This window comes from Oryzias melastigma, linkage group LG1 (assembly GCF_002922805.2).
Source record: "Oryzias melastigma strain HK-1 linkage group LG1, ASM292280v2, whole genome shotgun sequence".
Classification (NCBI taxonomy): Eukaryota; Metazoa; Chordata; class Actinopteri; order Beloniformes; family Adrianichthyidae; genus Oryzias; species Oryzias melastigma.
Genome location: NC_050512.1, coordinates 14,799,004 through 14,819,529, shown reverse-complemented (window position 1 = coordinate 14,819,529; position 20,526 = coordinate 14,799,004). Strand labels below are relative to the sequence as shown.

Below are 20,526 nucleotides of genomic sequence, written 5' to 3'. Positions count from 1 at the left end.
ATTATGATTATTATTATTTAAACGTTTTTTGTGTTCTCATCAAGATTATCATTTCAAAAATGTGCAACATTACTTTATCTTCTCATTGCTTTCATTTTCTAAGCAAAGACATCAAATTATATCTTTCTTTTTCTTGTGCACGTGTTTTCACAGTTTCAGTACACTTCAGCGGTAATTGTTTGGATCCTGGATTCAGTGCAGAACAAAAGAGCATTAGGACCAAGAGGAGGTGGAAAGCGTCTCCTCCGCTCTCATTTCCATTCAGCTTGTTCGGATAGATCAGTTACTTGAAAACTGCTGTGAGTGTTTGGAAGCGTTCATGAAAATTGCCTCCTCAACAAACACTCTTTTCCCTCCCTGCTGTTTGGATACCTCCACTTCCACTGGGATGTTTTCCATGTGTTTCCAAACCGATATGGAATTCATTGGATTTATTTGTTTTCATGTGAAAGTGAATTAGTGTCGTTTGCCGGTTCAGGACACAGACATACAAACAGCAGATCTTCTCGGAATAAACTTGCTTTTTTGTTAGGATTTCGCCTTAAATCTGGAGGGGTGAAGAGGGGACGGCATGTCTCTCAGCAGAAACATCGAATTTGAGCACTTTGAGGAGCGAGAGAAGTCGAACCGGACACCGAAGACCAGCACCGGCTCCGGGTCTCCATCCGCGTGCCGGAGCTCCGCTCTGGTCCCAAGCCCGGCACACAGCGCTCACTGCTGCTTCTACCGCACGCGCACGCTCCAGTCCTTGACGTCCGAGAAGAAAGCTCGGAAAGTGCGCTTCTACCGCAACGGGGACAAATACTTCAAAGGGTTGGTGTACGCCGTGTCGAGCGACCGGTTCCGGTCTTTGGATGCGCTGCTCATGGAGCTGACGCGGTCCCTGTCGGACAACGTCAACCTGCCGCAAGGAGTCCGGACTTTGTACACGCTGGACGGGAGCAGGAAGGTGACCAGCCTCGATGAGTTAGTGGAAGGTGAGCTCCTTTAACAACATACTAAGTGGTCTAAGCGAGAATTCTGTTGATATATAGTCAATTAAACACTTTCCCTTTAATTATGATAAAGACAGTGTTTATTGGTTTCGGCATGTTTCAAGAGTTGATGGTATTTATCAGTTATTTTACCCTCAAGCAGGGGCGTTTCTAGGCTTTTAAGATGGAAAGAGGGCATTGAACCAGTCAGATAAGGGACAAGTCATTCATCAATTTGAAAGCAGCAGATATTATCATATGATTTGTAAAATAAAAAAAACAAAAAACATATATATATATATGTATATATATAATGTTGAAAAGAGTTAATTTTAAGTTAAATTTAAAGTCTCAATATCATAATCAACTGACTTATCAACTGAACTCTATATATCACTTCAAATCACTAAATCCCTTGCTTTATTTGTCCTTTGTGTCACTTTAAACAATTCATTAAAGCCCAGCATAACTGAACGGCGCTTCTTCATCTGCATTGCTGTCTGCAGCAATTACATCTATAGTGCCCTCTAGCAGTAGTTGCTTTTAATTTTTCTTAAATAAATACTTAAATATCCATTGCACATGAGTATACATTACACCCAAACTATATATATATATATGAAATATAATAAAAAGAAGCGACTTATTTTCTGAAAAATATGGTAATTTACATTAGCCATAATGCAATGTTAAGGTAAAAAAATAGCAGATAAATGTAATTGCTGTTAAAATAAGAAATAGTTACTAAATTCCACATTTTTGTTAGTTCATTATTTAACTTATTTATATACACACTAGCTGTTCAGTTCTTTTTCTAGTTTTGATTCTTCCACTCAAATATTTTTCTGATTACATTTTAGTCATCATTGTTGTTTGTTTTTTCAACACCAAAAATATTTCCAAAACAGCATTGGCTAACAATTTAGTTTAATAGCCATTAAAGGTTTATCACTACAGCTAGCATCTGTGTGAGGACTGTTTTTATATGGTCGTGCTTGTTTTTACATTATTTGTTTTATTTAGGTGTAAATCATTTTGTGTTAGTATTCAAGTGCTATACAAAAAAAGATTGTTGATATTCTTAAGTAATACGTTATGAGCCCCCGATCACCTTCAAGTAATTGAAGCAGATATAACGATTTTTTTGTAATCTCAGTACATTAGTTTCCGCCAAACACAATTTAAGTGACAGAGATTATCAAAATAATATATATATAAAAAAAATTAGGATAACTTAAATATCATCATATCATGGTAGCTCTTGTCTCCGAAAAATAGACCTGATGAAAATTTTTAAAAATATATATATTTTAAAATATCTGTGATGTGGATACATGTGTAATCTGATGTACTTCATTTTAACAGTGTTTTCTTTCTTCAAGCAGTAATGATGACCTCAGTCATTGGTTAATCATTAAACCTTTTAACTTCTGTCTGCACTTCCATCAATTGACCTCTCATTGATTTGAGCAGTGCTCATTTTCTGAAGTACATCCTCTGAGAAACTGGAAAAGATTTAGGCCAACATCTGATCTGAATTCTATAGCCTCACTGGTTATGAGACTTTACAAAGTTTCATAGCTTTTATTTATTTTTTTTAACTTTTACAGCTAAGCTTATGTCATATTTGTTTTGAGAGTACGTCAATTCTGTAAGATTAAAAATTTTTTATTCTTTGCTCTCCCCTAATGTTTTTCTAAGATGCATATGTATTTTATCATTGAGCTCCAAGTATTGGTGCCACATATATATTTTTTAAAGGTTTACCCCTTAAAACTAAGGGAGAAACCTATGCTTGCCATTGATATCATTACCTTAAGGGGATAAAATGTGGCATCACCATTCTTCAGCTGATGAAATAAAAAATCACCCCCTTCCCTCCCCAAGTTACCAAGAATAATATTTTAAAAATCGAAAAAACTAGTATTGTCATAAGGTTATTTTAACACTAAGGTCAATAGGGAACTGTTAGTTTTTGTAACCTGCCTCCAGTGTTTTTTGTGCTCTTGTTTGTCCCACCCATTTTCCCTTTTGGGGGAGATCAGGCTAAAGTAGCAATAAACATGAAAACATGAAACACTGCCTTCAATTATTGTGACAACGTATTTGATCTTTTTACTTTGAGTATCACTGCATCAAATGTTATGCTTCTTCTTAAACTTAATTATATTTTCATTCACGTGTTCATTTTACAGTTATACCAAAATGTTAAATTAGCTACATAAAATCTAGATTATTTAATTGATATTGCAGATAAAAAGTTCCAGGTGCTTTTGTACTTTGCTTCATAGGGTTATGGACGCTGCATTGCAGTGGATTTATCATAAATGTTTCAGCAAATTCCTTAAAGCTGCAGGGGGCAGGACACCGGCGTCTTGTTCTAGTCAACAAAGACGGGGAGCGTTACTGCACAGCCCTCTGACACAAGTCAATGGCGTCAATTTGTGTATAAACTCAGCGTGTGCTCTCCACAACTAACAAACAACTAAAAAAGATGACTTATTCTTTACTGGAATAGCTGTCTTTAAAAAGATGACTCAGAAGGTCAGGAAGTGCAGCAGGTACTTTTCCTGTTGCAAACTGAGTAATACACAACACTGATGGACTTTAACTTGATCAATTCACATGCTGGATGTGAATAAAAAGTCAAGGCTAAGTGTCATTTTTTTAGTTACTACCTAGAAACGTCACTAAAAAGAGAGAAACTCAGAGAATAGAAGTAATCTTTCACGTTCCCATTCATTGTAGCATTTGAGAGCTGAACTCAGATCTGAAAATCAAGACTTTAGAACAATCGCTGCAGATAGTTACTGGCAGTTTCCTATTTTTTTTTTCTTTCTTTTGACCCAACCTCATGTGTCTCAGACAGCTTTGTTCTGAAGGGGAAATATTTGTGTGGTAATGTGTTCAAGTGGAATGCTGGCAGATGAAACAAAATGCTTTCCCTTGGAGAAAGGCCAGCGCAGCGGCTCAGCAGCTGAGAGGGAGAGAGGACAGAACTCCACTGCCTCTCAATGAGCCTGTTTGTTTCCAACCAAAAGAATGTTAACTCTGTGTTGTTCAGCTGATTCCTCTGACATGTTTGTGATGCCGTGCGTGCAGGGCTGACTTGGTAAAGTAAGTAATGAGTGCAAACGTAGACCCTGCTGGTGATCCGTTTAAGCTAAATTTAAGTTGTTTTCCCAATCTTGTTGTTTGACACCTTTTGAACGTGTTAGAAAAGGGAGAGAATTGGGTGAATAGGTCATTGTCTTAGCATGGTTCCTTTTATCTTCAAGGAAAACACTTTTCTTCAACTTTTTTTTTGTAGCAAAACTTTAGACCCACTCTGAAAATTGTGTTTTTAACATGTTCTAGTGTCATTTTTGTGATAAGGGATGAATATATATACATTTATTCTCAAATTGCATTTCTTAATATGTATTTTTTTTAATTGTTATGAATCAGATGCAGACCAAAAATTAAGTTGAAAAAACGTGACATAGAGAATACGCTGAGCGCGCCACAAGCTCCCTGCTCCGCTCCATTCTGATGCATTCACTTGGAGATAACTAGACCCAAGTATGTCTTGGTTTTCCTTGTCCAAGGTGGCAATTTTCTCAAAACTGTATGGCTGAAGCCAGGGATGTAAGCAAGTGGGAGAACGTGTAAACAGAGAGCTCTCAGCAACATGGAGGAGAATGAGGGTGAGGTTTTGCAGTCCTCAGAGTTAAGTTTTTAATGATTTATTGCTGCTTTGTATAAAGTATCCCCTAGAAAATTAAACTAGTTGTTTTATTTTAACCAAAAATGACAATCTTGACTGAAAGACCACTGGAAATGCTTTTAAAATACCTCAAAAAAATGATTGGAGAAATCAGAAGAATCATAGAGCTCTATCTAGACCCAAAGGGCCACTATTCTACCTTGTTTTAAATGTCCCTTACCTTACCTATCCATTCCTCATGACCTTGATAAGATGGAATAAAAAGCTGCAAGGTCAAGAGTAGTTGTAAAGAAGCAGGACGATGACCTTTAAAACTGTTCATCTTAAATGCTATTGCTTTATACGACTTTAGCAGTTTCTGGTGAAAGTATCTGTGTATCGAGAGATTTCTACCCGTCCATCCAATTATGAACTTGCTTAATCACTTTTGGAGTGATTGGGTTGCTGGAGCCTATCCCAGCTACTGTTGGGCAAACTCCGGACAGGTTGCCAGTCCGCTGCAGGGATTCCACTTTACTTCAATTCAATCTTCTATGTTTCTGCAGGAGAGAGCTATGTCTGCGCCTCCAACGAACCTTTTCGTCGTGTAGATTACTCCAGGAATGTCAACCCCAACTGGTCCGTGGGCAGCAAGTCCACCACATCTCGTTCTCTGTCCTCACTCATCCCGCTGAGAACTGAGCCACTCCGGGAATCTAAGGATTTCATAAAGCCCAAGCTGGTCACGGTCATCCGCAGCGGTGTGAAACCCCGCAAGGCCGTCCGGATTCTGCTCAACAAGAAAACAGCCCACTCCCTCGAGCAGGTTCTCGCCGACATCACAGATGCCATCAAGTTGGACTCTGGAGCTGTGAGAAAGCTGTACACACTGGAAGGCAAGCAGGTGAGTCTATTGGAAACTTGGCGTTTTCCTTTTTTTAGGCTTTTGAAGCTCCTTGTTGGCTAAACACACCTGATCCAAGTAATCAACCGTACTTAAGTTCTTTCTTGAAAACGTGCAGGATGCCTTTATTTGGACACCCCTGGTCTAAACAGATGGATGATGGGAAGTAGGGGCAGGCTTACTCTGCACCAACTGTCCCGCCTACAACTCTGAGGCAAATTTCTAATGAACTACTGCCAGTATGCAGAAATTATGTCCTAAAAATGATCCAGGTTTTTTTTAAATGCTAAAATTCTAATAAAAAAAAAAAACACAGGAAAAATTGTTAGAGAAGATCAGGAGATGATCGATGTGGAACTTTAAAGGTTTAAAATCAAAAGATCAAGTGTGTTTCATTTTGGATCTGAGGTAAATCAACTTTTATAACATGATTATCCAAATTGCTTAACATTTTATTAGTTTTTACTGCACAACTCTTTCTTTGTATTTATTTATTAAATGAGTCTAATAGATGCTATAAGATAACCTATAGCTAAATAAAAGTACAACCAAACACTTTGGCATTTATAATTTAAACACTGTATGTTTTAGTATAACCTGATGATGATGGATAAACACATCCAAAGATTTTTCAGTTCTGGCTTTAAAAGTCTTTTGTAATAATTTCATCACCAAAGATCCCCTTAAGAGTTAAGTTCAAAACTTTAATCTTATAAACTTGTAACTTGATCTGGAGCCTGACCTGTAAAACCAACATGGAAAAAAGAAAATATTAATTGTTAGCCCAAACACAAGTTGAAGTAGAAATGTTTGTGATTTTCCAGGTTTGACCAAGTATTTCGACAAAACAGCAACTAAGTGTTCTTTGGTGTGTATACAGTTTCTATAAAACACCCCTCTGAGGCGCTTCCCGGTGTCGCACAGCCACAAACATATGCAGACATTCACAGTAAGGAGAAAAAAAAGCCTTCCCTCAGCAGCAGTAAACCATCTGCTCCTTCAAATTAAATCAGAGCTCCCAGCCACCTGGCCTTCAGACGCTTCCGCCCCTCCCTCTGCGCTCACACACTCGTATACACACATATGCAAGGTTAAAACCAGTAAGACGCTGGGCACCATCACATCATCTGAGCTTTGAGCTGGGAGAAGGCTTTACAGTGCAGCTGTCAGCTGGGGATGACTGGAATGATTGAAACTGAAATAAACCCAAATGTCTGTTTTTTTTTTTTTAAATGAAGTATTTTTGATAAAGTTTCAGTAATACTTGCTGATTTAAATGTGAAAATCATATTTTTTAAATGCAACTTTGAGCAAGTCTTTTTTACTTTGTGGAGTCCATGATGTAATGAACTTATGGGAGCTCCAAATTATTTTCATAGCTTTTTTTGGTCTGTTTTTCTTCCTATGACATTGAAGATCAATGGAGTTGTGGTGTTGTTGTAGAAGTGTTTGTGTGTATAAATGTGCTTACACAAAACGCCTCTGTCCGCTCCCCCTTCCTCTCTTTGAATCAGGGCTGCTTTTCAGACTGACCGTCATTTGTACATCTTGTTTACCAGGGCCAGCACATTCAGCTGCTGCTTTCTGAGGAAACCCTGTTTTACATCTCAAAGCCGTCCAGGAAAAGACAAAAATAAACTTATATAACTCATAGAATCAATTGTTTAAAAAAAAAAAATCCTGACATTTAACTTTTTTTTTGAGAACGATGTTTGACACATATTTCATGGATGAAATGACATTTTTGAAAGAATTTACCAGCACTTGTGTCATATTATGTTTTATTACTCTCATTTACTAACCAGTTTCCAACATATTCAGATCAAAGGTTTCATTTGTCTGTTGAGTTGGGAAACAAACAAAAATGGATAAAAGCTATCAAAATTTCAATGGAGATAACCCCTTTTGTACTTTTTTAAGAGTAAAAAAATGGAAGGCGATGTCCATTTTGTATGTAATAAAGGTTTGGAATAGTCTCTTTATTGCTTACGCGCTCATGCAAAATAAAACAGATGATCCAGCCTTTCACTAACTTTGCCTTCAGGCCCATGTCAACCTCTCATGAGGAAAAGCTTTAGCAGCTCCATTGCTTTTTCACTCAATCAATTGATTTTTTAAGTGACTATTTTTTTTCTATGCCATGCTTGATATCTGTTCATATGTGTATGAGGGATTTTTCTTAAATTTAGTTTTAATATTATATTTATAAAGTCAGTAAGTCAAACTTATTATTATTAAAAAAAATAACATTGAGTTTAATGTAGAGTGAAAAGGTATTGAGGGCTAAATTCCACAGTTAGTTGTGATCACAACAAAAATCTACAGTTTTTATGTGAAATATAAAAAAAATACAAATCCAGTTTTTGTGTGTCTAAGCTTCATACTTACAGTGTATCATGTGAGTTGCATCTGTTCCACTTTTAGTGCTAAACCAAAAATTTCATCAAAAGGTCTCACTAATCACTAATACTTTGCAGCATTTCTTTAATCCACTAAAATAAGTATAAATAATAATGAATAATCGGAAGAAATGTATTACACATTATACTAATGCAAAAAACATCATTTGGTACCTTAAAAAATGTAATTGTTTAAGTTGAGCTAGAAAATACTCAAACCAAACAATATTTTTTTTATTCTATGACTTGATGCAAAACTGCTGGTGCTGCTTATACATGTGTCTAATACTGTATCTGAGGGGACAGAATTATCTAATGCAAATCTACATTCTGGATTTCAGCAGGATGCTTGAGGAAGCCTATGAGCCACATTAGAATTTGTACATGGAAATTTCCAATGTCCTCAAATTAGTCTGCCTTTCACAATCCTTTTCACTTGGTTGATGTTATCAGAATGACAGTCCGCCCATTAACCAAAGGCTGGAAAACAGACTCGGGTCATTTGAACTGCTGAGTTGAAAAGCTCGTCTGTCTGAAACCTTGAAAGGCCTTTTCAGGACATGGCAATAGAAGAACAGAGACAGAATGAGACAGTTTATTAACTCTGGGTTAATATGTCTTACTGTGTTCATTCCTGCCCTGACATTGATGAGTACTATGATCATTTATAACGAACTGGAGATGCTTTTATTTTTATAGCGCTGGTTTGTTAGAGGTTATACTGTTTGAAATGAGTTTGTTGATGAATTTACGTTGGTTTTCAATAGTTTTTTTTTCATTCTTGCCTGTTGTTTTTTTTTGAGACTTATAAAATAATCAACAATCAAGTGTTGCTTGCAGAGTAAGTCAGAAGCAACGCAACGGAAACCCAAATCAAATCACAAAGTCTCACTACCAGATCAGTCATAGCCTGAGTTTACAACTACTACAACTTGTACTGTGGACCTACAGGATGCTGATGTAAACTGGATTACTGTTGGTCAAAGGAGGAAAGCCTGTTTGTTGGCAAAGAGAGAAAAAGTAATGCAAGATTGTAGAATTTTGAATGTAGAGACAGGGAAAACTAGAGTTGACCAACATGACAAAAAGAAGAAAAGTGGGTACCCTTAGTCTTCAACAGACCAAATTTAAAAAATAGCAAGATTTATAGATTAGGAGCAGTTTCAAGCTGTATTATTATGGTATGAATTGAAAGACAAATTAGGAGTGATCCTGAAGATGGAGTTTTCTAAAAATGTCCTGGAGAGGAGAGTGTGAGAGTAAATGATGGAAGATGGAAGTTGAAGGTGTAATGCTGAATGTTGTCAATGTTTATTCTTCTACAGATAGACAGAGGAGAATGAGAAATTCTGGAGGGAGATGGATGAGGAGATGTAGGGAGTCAATACAAGATAGAAAATGGTAATTAGAACAGACTTTAATGAGCATGCAGGTGAAGGAAAACAGAGGTGAAGAGGAAGCGATGAGTAATTTTAGTGTTCAGTGCATCTTGTATGACAGGTTGGACACAAAGGAGGTAGAGATAGATCTGCATGGGTTGGAAAGGTAGAGGAATGGAGATGGAAGGATGTGGATCAGATTAGGGTGATCACATGTTGGCAGGGTCTACAAGCATAATGGAATGATGGAAGGAGACGTTTAAAGAGCTGATGAATGAGGGAAATGTTTGAAAGTGCAAAGTAGAAGAGGAGGCTATAGAAGACATTCAGAGTTGTGGAAACTACAAGAAAACTAAGCTACAATTAAATGTGTGATTTAATTTATGTGAAAAAAGTACTAGTAGAAGGTAAACTGAGGTCAGAATTGAGTGTTTGTGAGCAACAATGGTTTCTAGGCAAGGGAAAGAACAGAAACAATGTTTACTTTGAGAATACTTCTGGAGAAGGTAAGAAGGAGATGCACTGTATCTTTCTTAGATCTAGAAAGAAGTTTATGTTGACACCATTTTGAGGGAAGAACATTTTGGAGGTCAACACAGGAAAAATGATTGTGATGATTTGGACATGTTGAGAGGAGCAACATAAATTATGTTAGTAAAAGGATGCTGGGGAAAAATAGGTCTATAAGAAGACTAAAGAAGTCCATGGATATGTAGTTAAAGAGGACCATGAGTGAGGAGGATGAAGAGGATAGCATTAAATGGAGTCAGTTAACTCACTATGGTGGCCGCCATAGGAAGCAGTAAAAGACAAAAATAAAATATTTAAAAAGATGTATTATTGTTCTGGTATTGGCTGTACAACAACATTTGTTAGTCATACCGCTGTTTAGTGGTAGTTTATCCAACAAACGTTAGAGTGTGTATATACTGATATATAAAGTGTGTGATTGTGTTTCTTACTGTAGAAAGTCTAAGATTATTTCCTCTTTCGTACAAATAAGGGCTGCTGATTCAGCTGATGAACACACATAAGTGGGTTGGGAATGTTGATAAGAGTGACACTGATACACTTTGGCATCAGTGTCACACACTATTAATAATAAAGGCCTCCTGGCCCCAATACTCTAAACCAGCTGAGGTTACTGCAACACGTGTGAACAAGGTTGTTCCGTTTCATCGTGTTTTACCCACGTTTCATGAACTCATCTCACCTCGTTGTCAGTTTAAAGTTAATACCTTATCATTTGCATATTTTTCTGGCGGACTAATGAAGCGTACAGAGAAGAACCTTGAAGCAAGGCCAGACGCGGGCCTCATCTGCTTGTCAGGCTCCAGCCGTTTCCAGTGTGAAGTCTGGCTGAAATGCCAGCATTTAGGTCAACAGCCATGAAATTTGCATGCCCACCTATTGTTCTACTCTGTCATTAGTATACGGCACCATCTGACACCAGTGCAGTGATACCATCCAAGAGTAGTATTCCCTTTTAGTCGTGAGTTGTATGCTGTTGTCCATTTTGGGTTTTGGTTTTATGGTCAAAATTGTAAAAATAAATAAATAAATAAATAATAATACTTATAATAACAGAAGAAGAAAAAAAAATCACAACATTTTAAACGATAGTTGCTTGTATTTTGTAGTCTCGACTCTGCTTTGTGGTTAGAATTGTACAAACAGCAGATCATATTTTCTGTACTTCAGCTGTGTTTGCTTCACTGCAATGGAACAAAAATTGCATTAACAAAGCTAATGCAAACAAGAATGTAAAAATAAAAATAAAATTACTTTACCAAGAATTACAGAACTTAAAATATGAAGGTAGAAGCAGAAAAACAGAAAATCTTTCGAAGTTCGTACATACTTGACCTATAAGTGATTTCTATCTCTGTTAGATATTGATGAGATACAGTGATGTGACGCGGGAAAACAAAATACTAGCAGCCCAGAAATCCCCAGACAGACTGCTGCCTCCCTGCCCCCCTCTCAGGTCTAAATGGGGGTAGTGGAAGGGCATCTATTGTGTTGGGTGTTTTCTCTCTGTCATCTTTCAGATTCTAACGTCAGCTCAGTGCAAAAAATACCTCTTCCAGATGATCTTTTGGTAATATCAAAAGTTCATAGGTATCTAGAATACATTTTATTCTCAAAAACATTAAAGTATTGATGATACTTTGTAAATATTTAAAAAAAAATCACTTGTAAGTCCTCTAGTAGAGAGCACCAGGCCTGCACAATGTATCGAAAATGTATCCACATCGCTATATCAGCCTGAGTAATATGTGTAAAAGAAAATACTTATCACCAATACTGCACATGGAAAGTTTTCCTCATACTACAGTGAGCGCCTTTTGGAGCTCTTATGGTCACTGCTGTGCCAGTGTTGTTCCATGTGCCTGCAGTTTACTGCTCTAATCCAGAGGATTTCAACTGTCTCAGGGACCTGCTCCTGTCTGAGGGAGAGTTCAGTGTTAATTGCCAGGTTGGCTTTAGCTGCAGCTCTGCCCTGGCACACTTAATAGGCATCTTGCTCTCTGTGTATTCTTAGTAAGCCATAATCTATACGAGACCTTAAGCTTGTAGTTCTCACTTCTTCTTGTGTAGCTGGAAGAATGCTTAAAAGTGTCATTTCCTTATGCTTAATTTTGTGTGAACTTGTTTGACTTCCAAAGTAGCTCGACAGTGAGAGTTTTGGAGGTTGTTTCTGCTCAGTGATGACAGCTATTAACTATAATTTATAGCATGCCGCGCTTGTAGTTGTAGCTTCACACTAACCTTATTTGGAAACAAAGCTAAGAGCTATTAACATTAAAGTTGAGAGGTTTAACTTTTTTTTTTCAATTCTACAGCAGCTGTTTCTTTTTGTTGAAGAACTGTCCGAGTTAGCATTTCTGTTAGCAAGCTCAGCTTGGCAGAAAGTATATGCAGCTGCAGAGGAGGACACCGACGAGAACAAGAGAAGGTCAGACATCCAAGAGGACGGAGAACATCTCATTATGGAGGTTTTGTGCAGAAAAGATAATGCTAAACAGCCAAAGTAATGCAGGAAGCTGCAAAGTGCTTCCCTTTATAGTCGAAGATGAATTCTGCGAAATGCGTTCCAACAATGCAGGCTTACAAAAATGTTTTCTTTGCACTTTTCATTAGTTTCACACATGAGGCCTGCCAGTTTGGGAGCTTTTTTAAGACTCGTCGGGGTTCACACGTCCACATTTGGATGATGCTGACTTTGTGGTTTGAATAAAAGACGGATGCAGAGTAATTCAGAACTTGATGACATAACAAACTGTATTGATGTGATTTTTCATCAAGTTTGTTTCAGCCACTTTATGCCTGCAGTTGGTTCAAGTAAATCACTCAATTAGCCTACATCAGTTTACAGTCATTCTGTTCTCCTACCAGGGGTATTCAAATCCAGGCCTCGAGGGCTGGTGTCCTACATGTTTTCCAACCAACCTTCCAATGAAGCTCCTTATTGGCTAAACATACCTGATCCTGGAAATTAGCAGCAGATAAGGCAGGATTTCTGGAAAACCTACAGGAAGCTGGCCCTCGAGGCCTGGATTTGAATACCCCTCTAGTCTGTATGAATCATATGGATCTGATCAGAAAATGTCTTTACCAAACCAAACACTGACATCAGTGTGAGAGATGATCAGGAAAATGTCCTTAAATAAAGAAAAAAACAACTAAATCCAGACTTACTTTTAAAACTATTTTTGTGCAATGAACCATCCATAATTCACAGATGGTGAGTTGGAAGGCTTGATGCTTTTTTTTTAAATTATTTATTTATCTTTTTACTTGAAGTTTTTATCCAAAATCTTTTGAGATTGATCCAATCTACTCTGTTTTAAATGCTTTGAAATACTAAACCTATGTCTTTCCTGTTTTTGAATTATTTTGTAAATGACTGAAAAGTAAATGACACTTTTAATGTAAACATGCCTTGGATATCACAGGGTTATAACACAAATGTTGAGATGGTTTCTTTTCAAAGTTCATGTGTTTTTTCAGTTATTAAAATACCAATTTCATTGGTGGTTCAAATAGAAGTCATTATTTTGTGAGATTAAAATAAACTGATGCCACTATTTCAAGCATTTTCTAATTACATACAGAATATTCCAATTTACAGCTTTGGCTTTTGTTTAGAAGTATTCTAAACATCCTCAAACGGTTTTAAAATAACATAAAGAAAAGAAATTGTATCTTTTAATGATTGTTTTATTATTTTTAGTGCTGTGTTGGAGTTTAGATCACTCAACAGAAGGGTTTCCCTTCTAAAATGAGCAGTAACGACTTTACTCCAGTTTTGGGTATTTTTGAGGAAAGCCTTTTTTGTTTAGAAATAATTTTTTGTTGATTTGAATTAAATGTAATTTTTGATTTTGTTATTTGTAATTCAAGGTTCTTTATATATTTATTTTTTTTACTATTTCAAGCCTTGACTACAGTGATAATAAAGTAATTCATTTTTTGCTTTATAGTATGTACCCAGTACTTCTGTACTAATTGTGTTCTGCTTTCCACAAGCTTCGAGAAGGAGAAAAACTGCAGCAACTAGGCATGTGACACATTTTGTCGTGCTGCCCTTGGTATAGCAGAACCTGGGAAGTGTCCAAGTAAAGATTTTGATGCTGCAAATAGAAGATCAACTCAGGTTTTAGAGGAAGGATTAAAGTCTGAGTAAAAATGAAAGCGCTCCACAGCAAGGGCAAATATGGATTAGCATGGATGTGGCCTCACTCTTCATCAGTTACAGGCATGTGGGGACAGTGTTAATGACATTTACTTTCATTAATTTGAGCAGATCTTCACACCTACATTGTTTTTTTTTGTTTTTTTTTATACAAAGTATTTTTTATTTGAATTTGAGACAACATGGGTATGAAACTCCAAACCTTCTCATGGCAGAAGCAGTTCAATATACAGGAAATAAATATCAAACTTCCATTAAAAAATCTTAATTTTAGAATGTATAAATTAAATGATTAATACTTTGGGAAGTTAGAAATGTACATAAATTCTGGTCACTGCCATCATTGTTTTTAAATATGGTCTCCCTGCCACAAAACATATTTTATGATGTCAATGTTTCAAATACGGCCCAAACCAAAGAGGTTCCACATTTTACAAAGTCTCAAGTCTCAGTTCAAGTCTTTTGTAGATTGAAGTGTTAGTTTCCTCCATGTCAAAAAGTTTCCTTATTCCCCCAAGAGGCTGTAAAAGAAAGAACCCCGCTTTGCAAACAGGAATTTACGTACGGAAACTGTTTTAGTACCTAAAACTTATTTTTGAGTTATTTCTAGCAATATTCTATTACTGGGGATTGTTTTTATTGTTGAGTTTCATGAATGCCAGTGTGCTCTGACTGCAGCGTCATTGCGGCTGGTGTTGTCAGATTAGGACAATGCTCACCTCAGCAGTCTCCTGTGCTGCTGTCTCACTGTCATTAATCAAATAGCCAGAGAGCTTGACCTCCCTCAGCCTGCTGAGAGGAGGCAACATTTAAGGTCGGCGTCCTCGTTGGCAGTATCTGAACACCACACAGTGGACTGTGTGAGGACAAAAACTTAAGTGGACAAATGGGTTTATCTCTCATGTTTTTAGATTTTTTTTTTTTTTTTTTTTTTNCTGTTCTATTATAAATTTGGAAAGCTTTTAGAGGAAGAAGTTGAGGTTTATCAGTCAAATTTTATTTTTACAACCCCCATCTTTCTAATTTGTCATTTTAACCTATTATTTTATTGTTTTTTAACCTATTATTTTATTGTTTGTGTATGTCTTTTTTTAAATTCTGGGATCAAACAGCGAGCACACTCTCCACGAGTCCTGCTCGCTCTTTAAATGTATGTACATCATTTGCATGTACACACTTGTGTGGGAGAAAAGCTCATTGGTGATGTGCACAAGATAATAAACTGTTGCCCTACATGTCCAACTCTAGCACAGAGGGTGTGTGTGTTTTGGGGTGACAGCCCAGTGTGCATGGATGGTGAGTGGGTTTAATCATAGAGAAGAGCTGCAGGCAGCATCTGTAACAGAAGCAGAAACCAGGTTGTTCAAATGGGGACTTGGAAACCATATAAATAAGCTGATGAAATGGTTGCATTGATAATAACCTTGTGTGACAAAAAAATATTGATTATGACCTGAAAAAAGCAGCTTTTACAAGTTCTTGGTGGACGTCTCTTAAAACCAGCTTTTCTTTTTATCTAGATTACCAGCTTGCAGGACTTCTTTGGAGAGGATGACGTGTTCATAGCCTGCGGTCCAGAGAAGTTTCGCTATGCGCAGGATGACTTTGTCCTGGATCACAGTGGTAAGATGACCACTTGTTTTGACCAAAACTTTTCAGATTTTCCAGGAAACTTTATATATATCTGATAAAAACTGTTTCTTGACAGAATGGGATTTTTTTTGTTGTCTTTACAACTAAGCTGCATCTTACCTCTATGGGCTGTCATGAGAGAGAAAAAGGAGGTTTATTACTGTCACAGGTTTAAGTGTTGACACCCTGCTCAACATTTGTGTTTGGACGCCTTCGCTTACAGTTATCAGGGAAGAATTTGCAGGATCCACTGTTGATTTACACACATGATCGCAGCTCAGACTGTTCAGAGCTGGTTTGCAGCTTTTGTCCCACTTACAACCTCTGTGCTCCATTTAAGAGAACTGGGTCTTTGTATGAACTAAAAAAGCACTCTCTTCCTACTTTAAGAGCAAAAGTGGCACCTTCGTGTCTAAAATAATGTCATGGCACCGGAGACAAAAAAGCTACAAAACTAACAAAAAACATTTTTTTAATGATTTTTCATAAAAACTGTGGTTTGACTTAGTAATTTTAATTCTATTTATCCAGAACAATTTATTTAAAATATTTTGCTACGTTTTCCATTCCCTCTTAACTTTTTTTAACTCTTCCATAGTGGTGGTAACACAGCGAGCACACTACGTTTTTTTGTCAGATGGTTTCACAGATTCTTCTAACAATCGGGGACAGTGTGAGGTTTGGTGTCTTGCCAAAGGGCTCAATAACTGTCTAGCCTGGGATTTGATTCCCTGACTAACAGACATGGTGTTCAACCCAGTGAGTCCCAGCCTCCCACTTTCAACGCCATCTTGTCACGTTACAATAAAAACTTTATAGTCAGCTAGAGGAGAGGCCACAGCTGGAAACCAGGACCTCCTGCATGATAAACACCTGCTTAATCACAAGCATGCCCTGGTATATTCCAAAAATTAGTTGCTATGGTGAATGAAGTTGTCATTTTAGCTTTGGGATTTTACAGTGATGCTGATAATGTGTGTTTTCTACAGAATGCAGAGTACTAAAGTCATCTTACAGCCGCTCTACAACGCCAAACCGAAGTAAGAGCCCCAGACTTTCACGACGCAGCAAGTCTCCAGCTTCTAGTGAGTAATTGTTGTAAGAGAAACTTCTTGTGATGTTATCTAAACATAATTTATATGAAACTCCTTAACTTGGTAATTTGATCAGGTGAATTTTTAAAATATAGTTTTTATAGATTAATTAATTAGTGGCAATTATACAATTTTTAATGCATATTTTCGATTAATTTGTGATTCCATTTTTGATTTTTTTTCCCTATTCTGTGACTATAGCAAGACAATCTCTCCACTCCTCAGCCAATCGATCTTCAATAAAGTCAGGTAAGGCCCAAAAACTTTCCCTATTTGACCCTAGTCATCAAATACTGTTGAAACTGCTGAATTTCCTTTCAAAGTTTGTTCCAAACACAGACTCACCTGTTTTTATTTTTTCAGCTGACTCCTGGCTTTTGTAGAGCTCTTAGATTTCAGAAACTATTTTGTGGCAATTCCATATTTATTGTATGTCTGCTTGATGCTGTGATAAAAAATATAATTTGAAAATGAGAAACAATTGAAGCGAAAAGAGGAAATAATAATAAAAAAAAACCTCCATCCTTCTCATACTTCTTGTTACATTTCAAAAAGTGCCAGTGTTGTCCAATAGTTTTAGTCTTTTAGGTTGTTAAAAATGCTCTTCTGTCTAAAGAAATACTACAAAGTTTGTATTCATAGAAAGTATTAGCTTTTTTCTTGCTACTTCTCGCTAATTTCAATCTTAATGAATCCTTTCTTGTTTTTTTATGCAGTAAACGGTATATCAGCTCCAAGATCCACCAAGTCATCCACTCCATCTCCCACCAGCCCCCGAAGTAACCTGAGTCTAAAGGTAAGATGATAAATCAAATGTACCAACTATGGTCTTACACAGGTATGGTTCTGATGCAGTTATCTATCTACAAAATAACTTTAAATTTGGATAGTTTTTAATCACACTTACAAAAAATGAAATGAATACCTGATGAAGAGTTTATTTTTCTTTAGGAAAGCTGTCCTGGCACTTTCATCGCCCCATAAGACAGATGTGTCATTTTCAAGACAGTCAAGTAATCCTGTTAGCAGTCTCATTGCAAAGGAGGGAGTGAGGCAAGAGTGCATAACCTACTTGCTATAAAAAAATCAAAATCAATCTCAAGGGACTTTATCAGGCCACTGTCAGCCATACATGACCTACTCCCTATGCAGCTCCATGATGAATATTTGGTAGTGAGAGACATTTACTCTGTCCTGTCTAACAACTACAAACAGCATAACTCTACAGTGACTCATGCATCTGTATTTGCTGGGTTTTCTTGTCAACTATTAAATCATATTTATTATATTATTTATATTATTAAAGGTGCAAAAATAAGATAAGAGTACCTTAATTAGCTCTGATTTAATTTAGGTCTGTAAGGTTAACATATTAATAGCTAAGAAAGTGTAAAAAGTTATAAACTATTTCATATTTAGTAAAAAAATAATACAAATTTTCTCTTTGTTTGTTCTATTCATGCCAAAAACACAAGTTCATGTGTTTTATTGTAATAGTAAGAATAACATAAATTCAAAGCACTGCTGTATTTTTCTCATGGGGAAAGTTGGACTTTGTGGCTCCTACTGGATTGTGGTCAGTGATAAATAAAAGGCTCTTTAAGTGTTGAAGGTTGCAGACGCTTAGACTAAAGCATTGATTTATTGACTCAAGTTTTGTTTGTGCGGCTTTGTTTTTGTGGTATGTCCATTGCAGCTGCTCTTACTTTGTACCAACAATTTAGCATTTTTTCAATAACAAAAAAAATCTGGATTTGATTGTACCTCTAAATGTTTATTGTCTTAACGGGGAATGAAGCCACTCACTGACTAGTTTGCCCTGTTAAAGGCTCAAAAGTGACCGTTTTTAAACTGTCAATTAAAAAACAGCTTTTTTTTCCGATTTAGACTGACTGAACCATTTTATCTTAGTCAAAATGTAGAATAAATGTCAACACGTGTTATGGACATTAACTCTTAAATGTGGAATTCCTCCAATTCTTTTTCAAAGATATTATCTGAGTTCTGATCCGTGTCCATTTTTGTTTCTGCTTCTTCATTTCTTCCTGTAGATTCCTCCATTACATCATATCTCCTTATCCAATGAAAACGGCTCGCTCGGCAATCACCGGGGGAAAACCAGGCAGCTCAGTCCGGAGGGTACACTGACTACTGTATTACTGCACACAGCATGGGTGTCACTTTTGGTGGGGATTTGATCTGATTGTTTTTCCTGTGATGACCCCTGTGTGTCCTTTGTAGTCAACGGAAACCAGCATGTATTATCCTCAGTGCTGTATGAAAAGTACGAGGTTGGAAAAGTCATCGGAGACGGCAACTTTGCTGTGGTCAGAGAGTGTGTGGAGAGGTAAGACAGATTTCCTGAATGAAAAGGAGACCTTCTCAAAAATGTTACTAGGGGTGTGTATTGGCGATGCGATACATATCGCGTTACTCATGGTGCAATATGTATCACGTTAAATCCCAAGATCGCCATTTCGGGATTTAAGTATTGCCAAATAAGTATTGCGATATATATCGCAAAATAATTTTTTCTTACATCCCTACTAAGTACACACCAGGCATATGAGCGCGCATTCTTAAAGGCACATCATGTTCACACTAGACAAGCAGGGAGGGGCTTCTTCTTCTTCCTTTTCTTTTTCTATGGTTAACTAGTGCATGTCTGCCACCTACAGTTGAATGAGGCTTAGTGCAAAAAATATCAGCGATCCAAATCTGGAGAATCTTTCTTCAGGCTCTTTGTTTCACAGTTCTATTACGATATGTGAGAGGAGATGCTTCTAGAGCTCAGATTGAACTATTTTCAAAATGCATCGTATGTTTTACTTAATTAAACTCTATTCACTCAAAGTTATTTCAGAGTTTACATGTTGAGGCGTGGAAGGAGGAAATAGAAGAGGTGTGTCAACGACTTTCCTTAGCTTCCATGTGGGTGTGTTTGATGACACACAAAGCCTTTTGCTACATTCTGCTGCACACGTTAAAGCAGCTATTTCCAATGAAAAGTCTATGTAAACATTTGGGCTTCTGCATTAAAAACTCCAGCGTTCATGAGTCTGTACGTTTTCAAGTCTGTTTTTGGGCTCTACTTACAAAATCTAAAAGTGAAGCCAGTTGAACTTCGACCAATCAGGGACTTGGATTCGGTAGTGACGTATGGGTAGCGTCCCTTTCAATTCAGGGAAGTGCCAACCGTTAAAAAATAATCATGGAGGAGGACGAGTGAATAATTGTGGTTTGTGCCTGTCCAGAAGTCTCTCATGAATTGGAATAGAGCTGTAAAAGTAAAAACTTGGAACAAAATTGGAGATTTGCATTGCATCAACATTTTGCACCAAATCTCTTCCAACTTGGAGTACATGCACTAGTATCAGGTAGTAGTAGTCCAGTGTGAACCTGCGTTCTTGAACGTGCATCACATGCCTGGAGAGTACATAGCATTTTACTGTAATTGCTCCTCGAGCACCTAACCTTCTGATATGATCTCCTCTCTCTCTCTCTGTGCTCTTTACTCACGGCTCTCTTGTGAGCACTTGATTTTAAACGACAGACCATATAACGTTTCTGTTTTAATACTGCTTTTATTGTTATCCCTAATTGCACTGTTTCTCTTCAGGTCCACGGGGAAAGAGTTTGCTCTGAAGATCATCGACAAAGCTCGATGCAGGGGAAAGGTTTGGTTCTTTTGTCTTTCCTGTTCACTGCATTCCCTCAAGCTGTTCTCACACACTTTTACTAAGGAATATGCGTCACTCTC

The 20,526-nt window shown here is 37.1% G+C and overlaps 1 protein-coding gene across 1 annotated transcript in view; it reads left to right on the top strand.

Annotated features, from left to right (window-relative positions):
• Positions 1–212: 212 nt before the first annotated feature.
• dclk2a (doublecortin-like kinase 2a) overlaps positions 213–20,526 on the top strand; it is a gene marked incomplete in the record, with an annotated part of 27,637 nt that continues 7,323 nt past the window's right edge. The window contains 9 exon segments of the mRNA XM_024259409.2: positions 213–977; positions 5,226–5,563; positions 15,561–15,663; positions 16,662–16,757; positions 16,968–17,015; positions 17,483–17,562; positions 18,818–18,905; positions 19,008–19,113; positions 20,386–20,443. Of these exon segments, the coding sequence (XP_024115177.1) occupies positions 572–977; positions 5,226–5,563; positions 15,561–15,663; positions 16,662–16,757; positions 16,968–17,015; positions 17,483–17,562; positions 18,818–18,905; positions 19,008–19,113; positions 20,386–20,443 (1,323 nt within the window).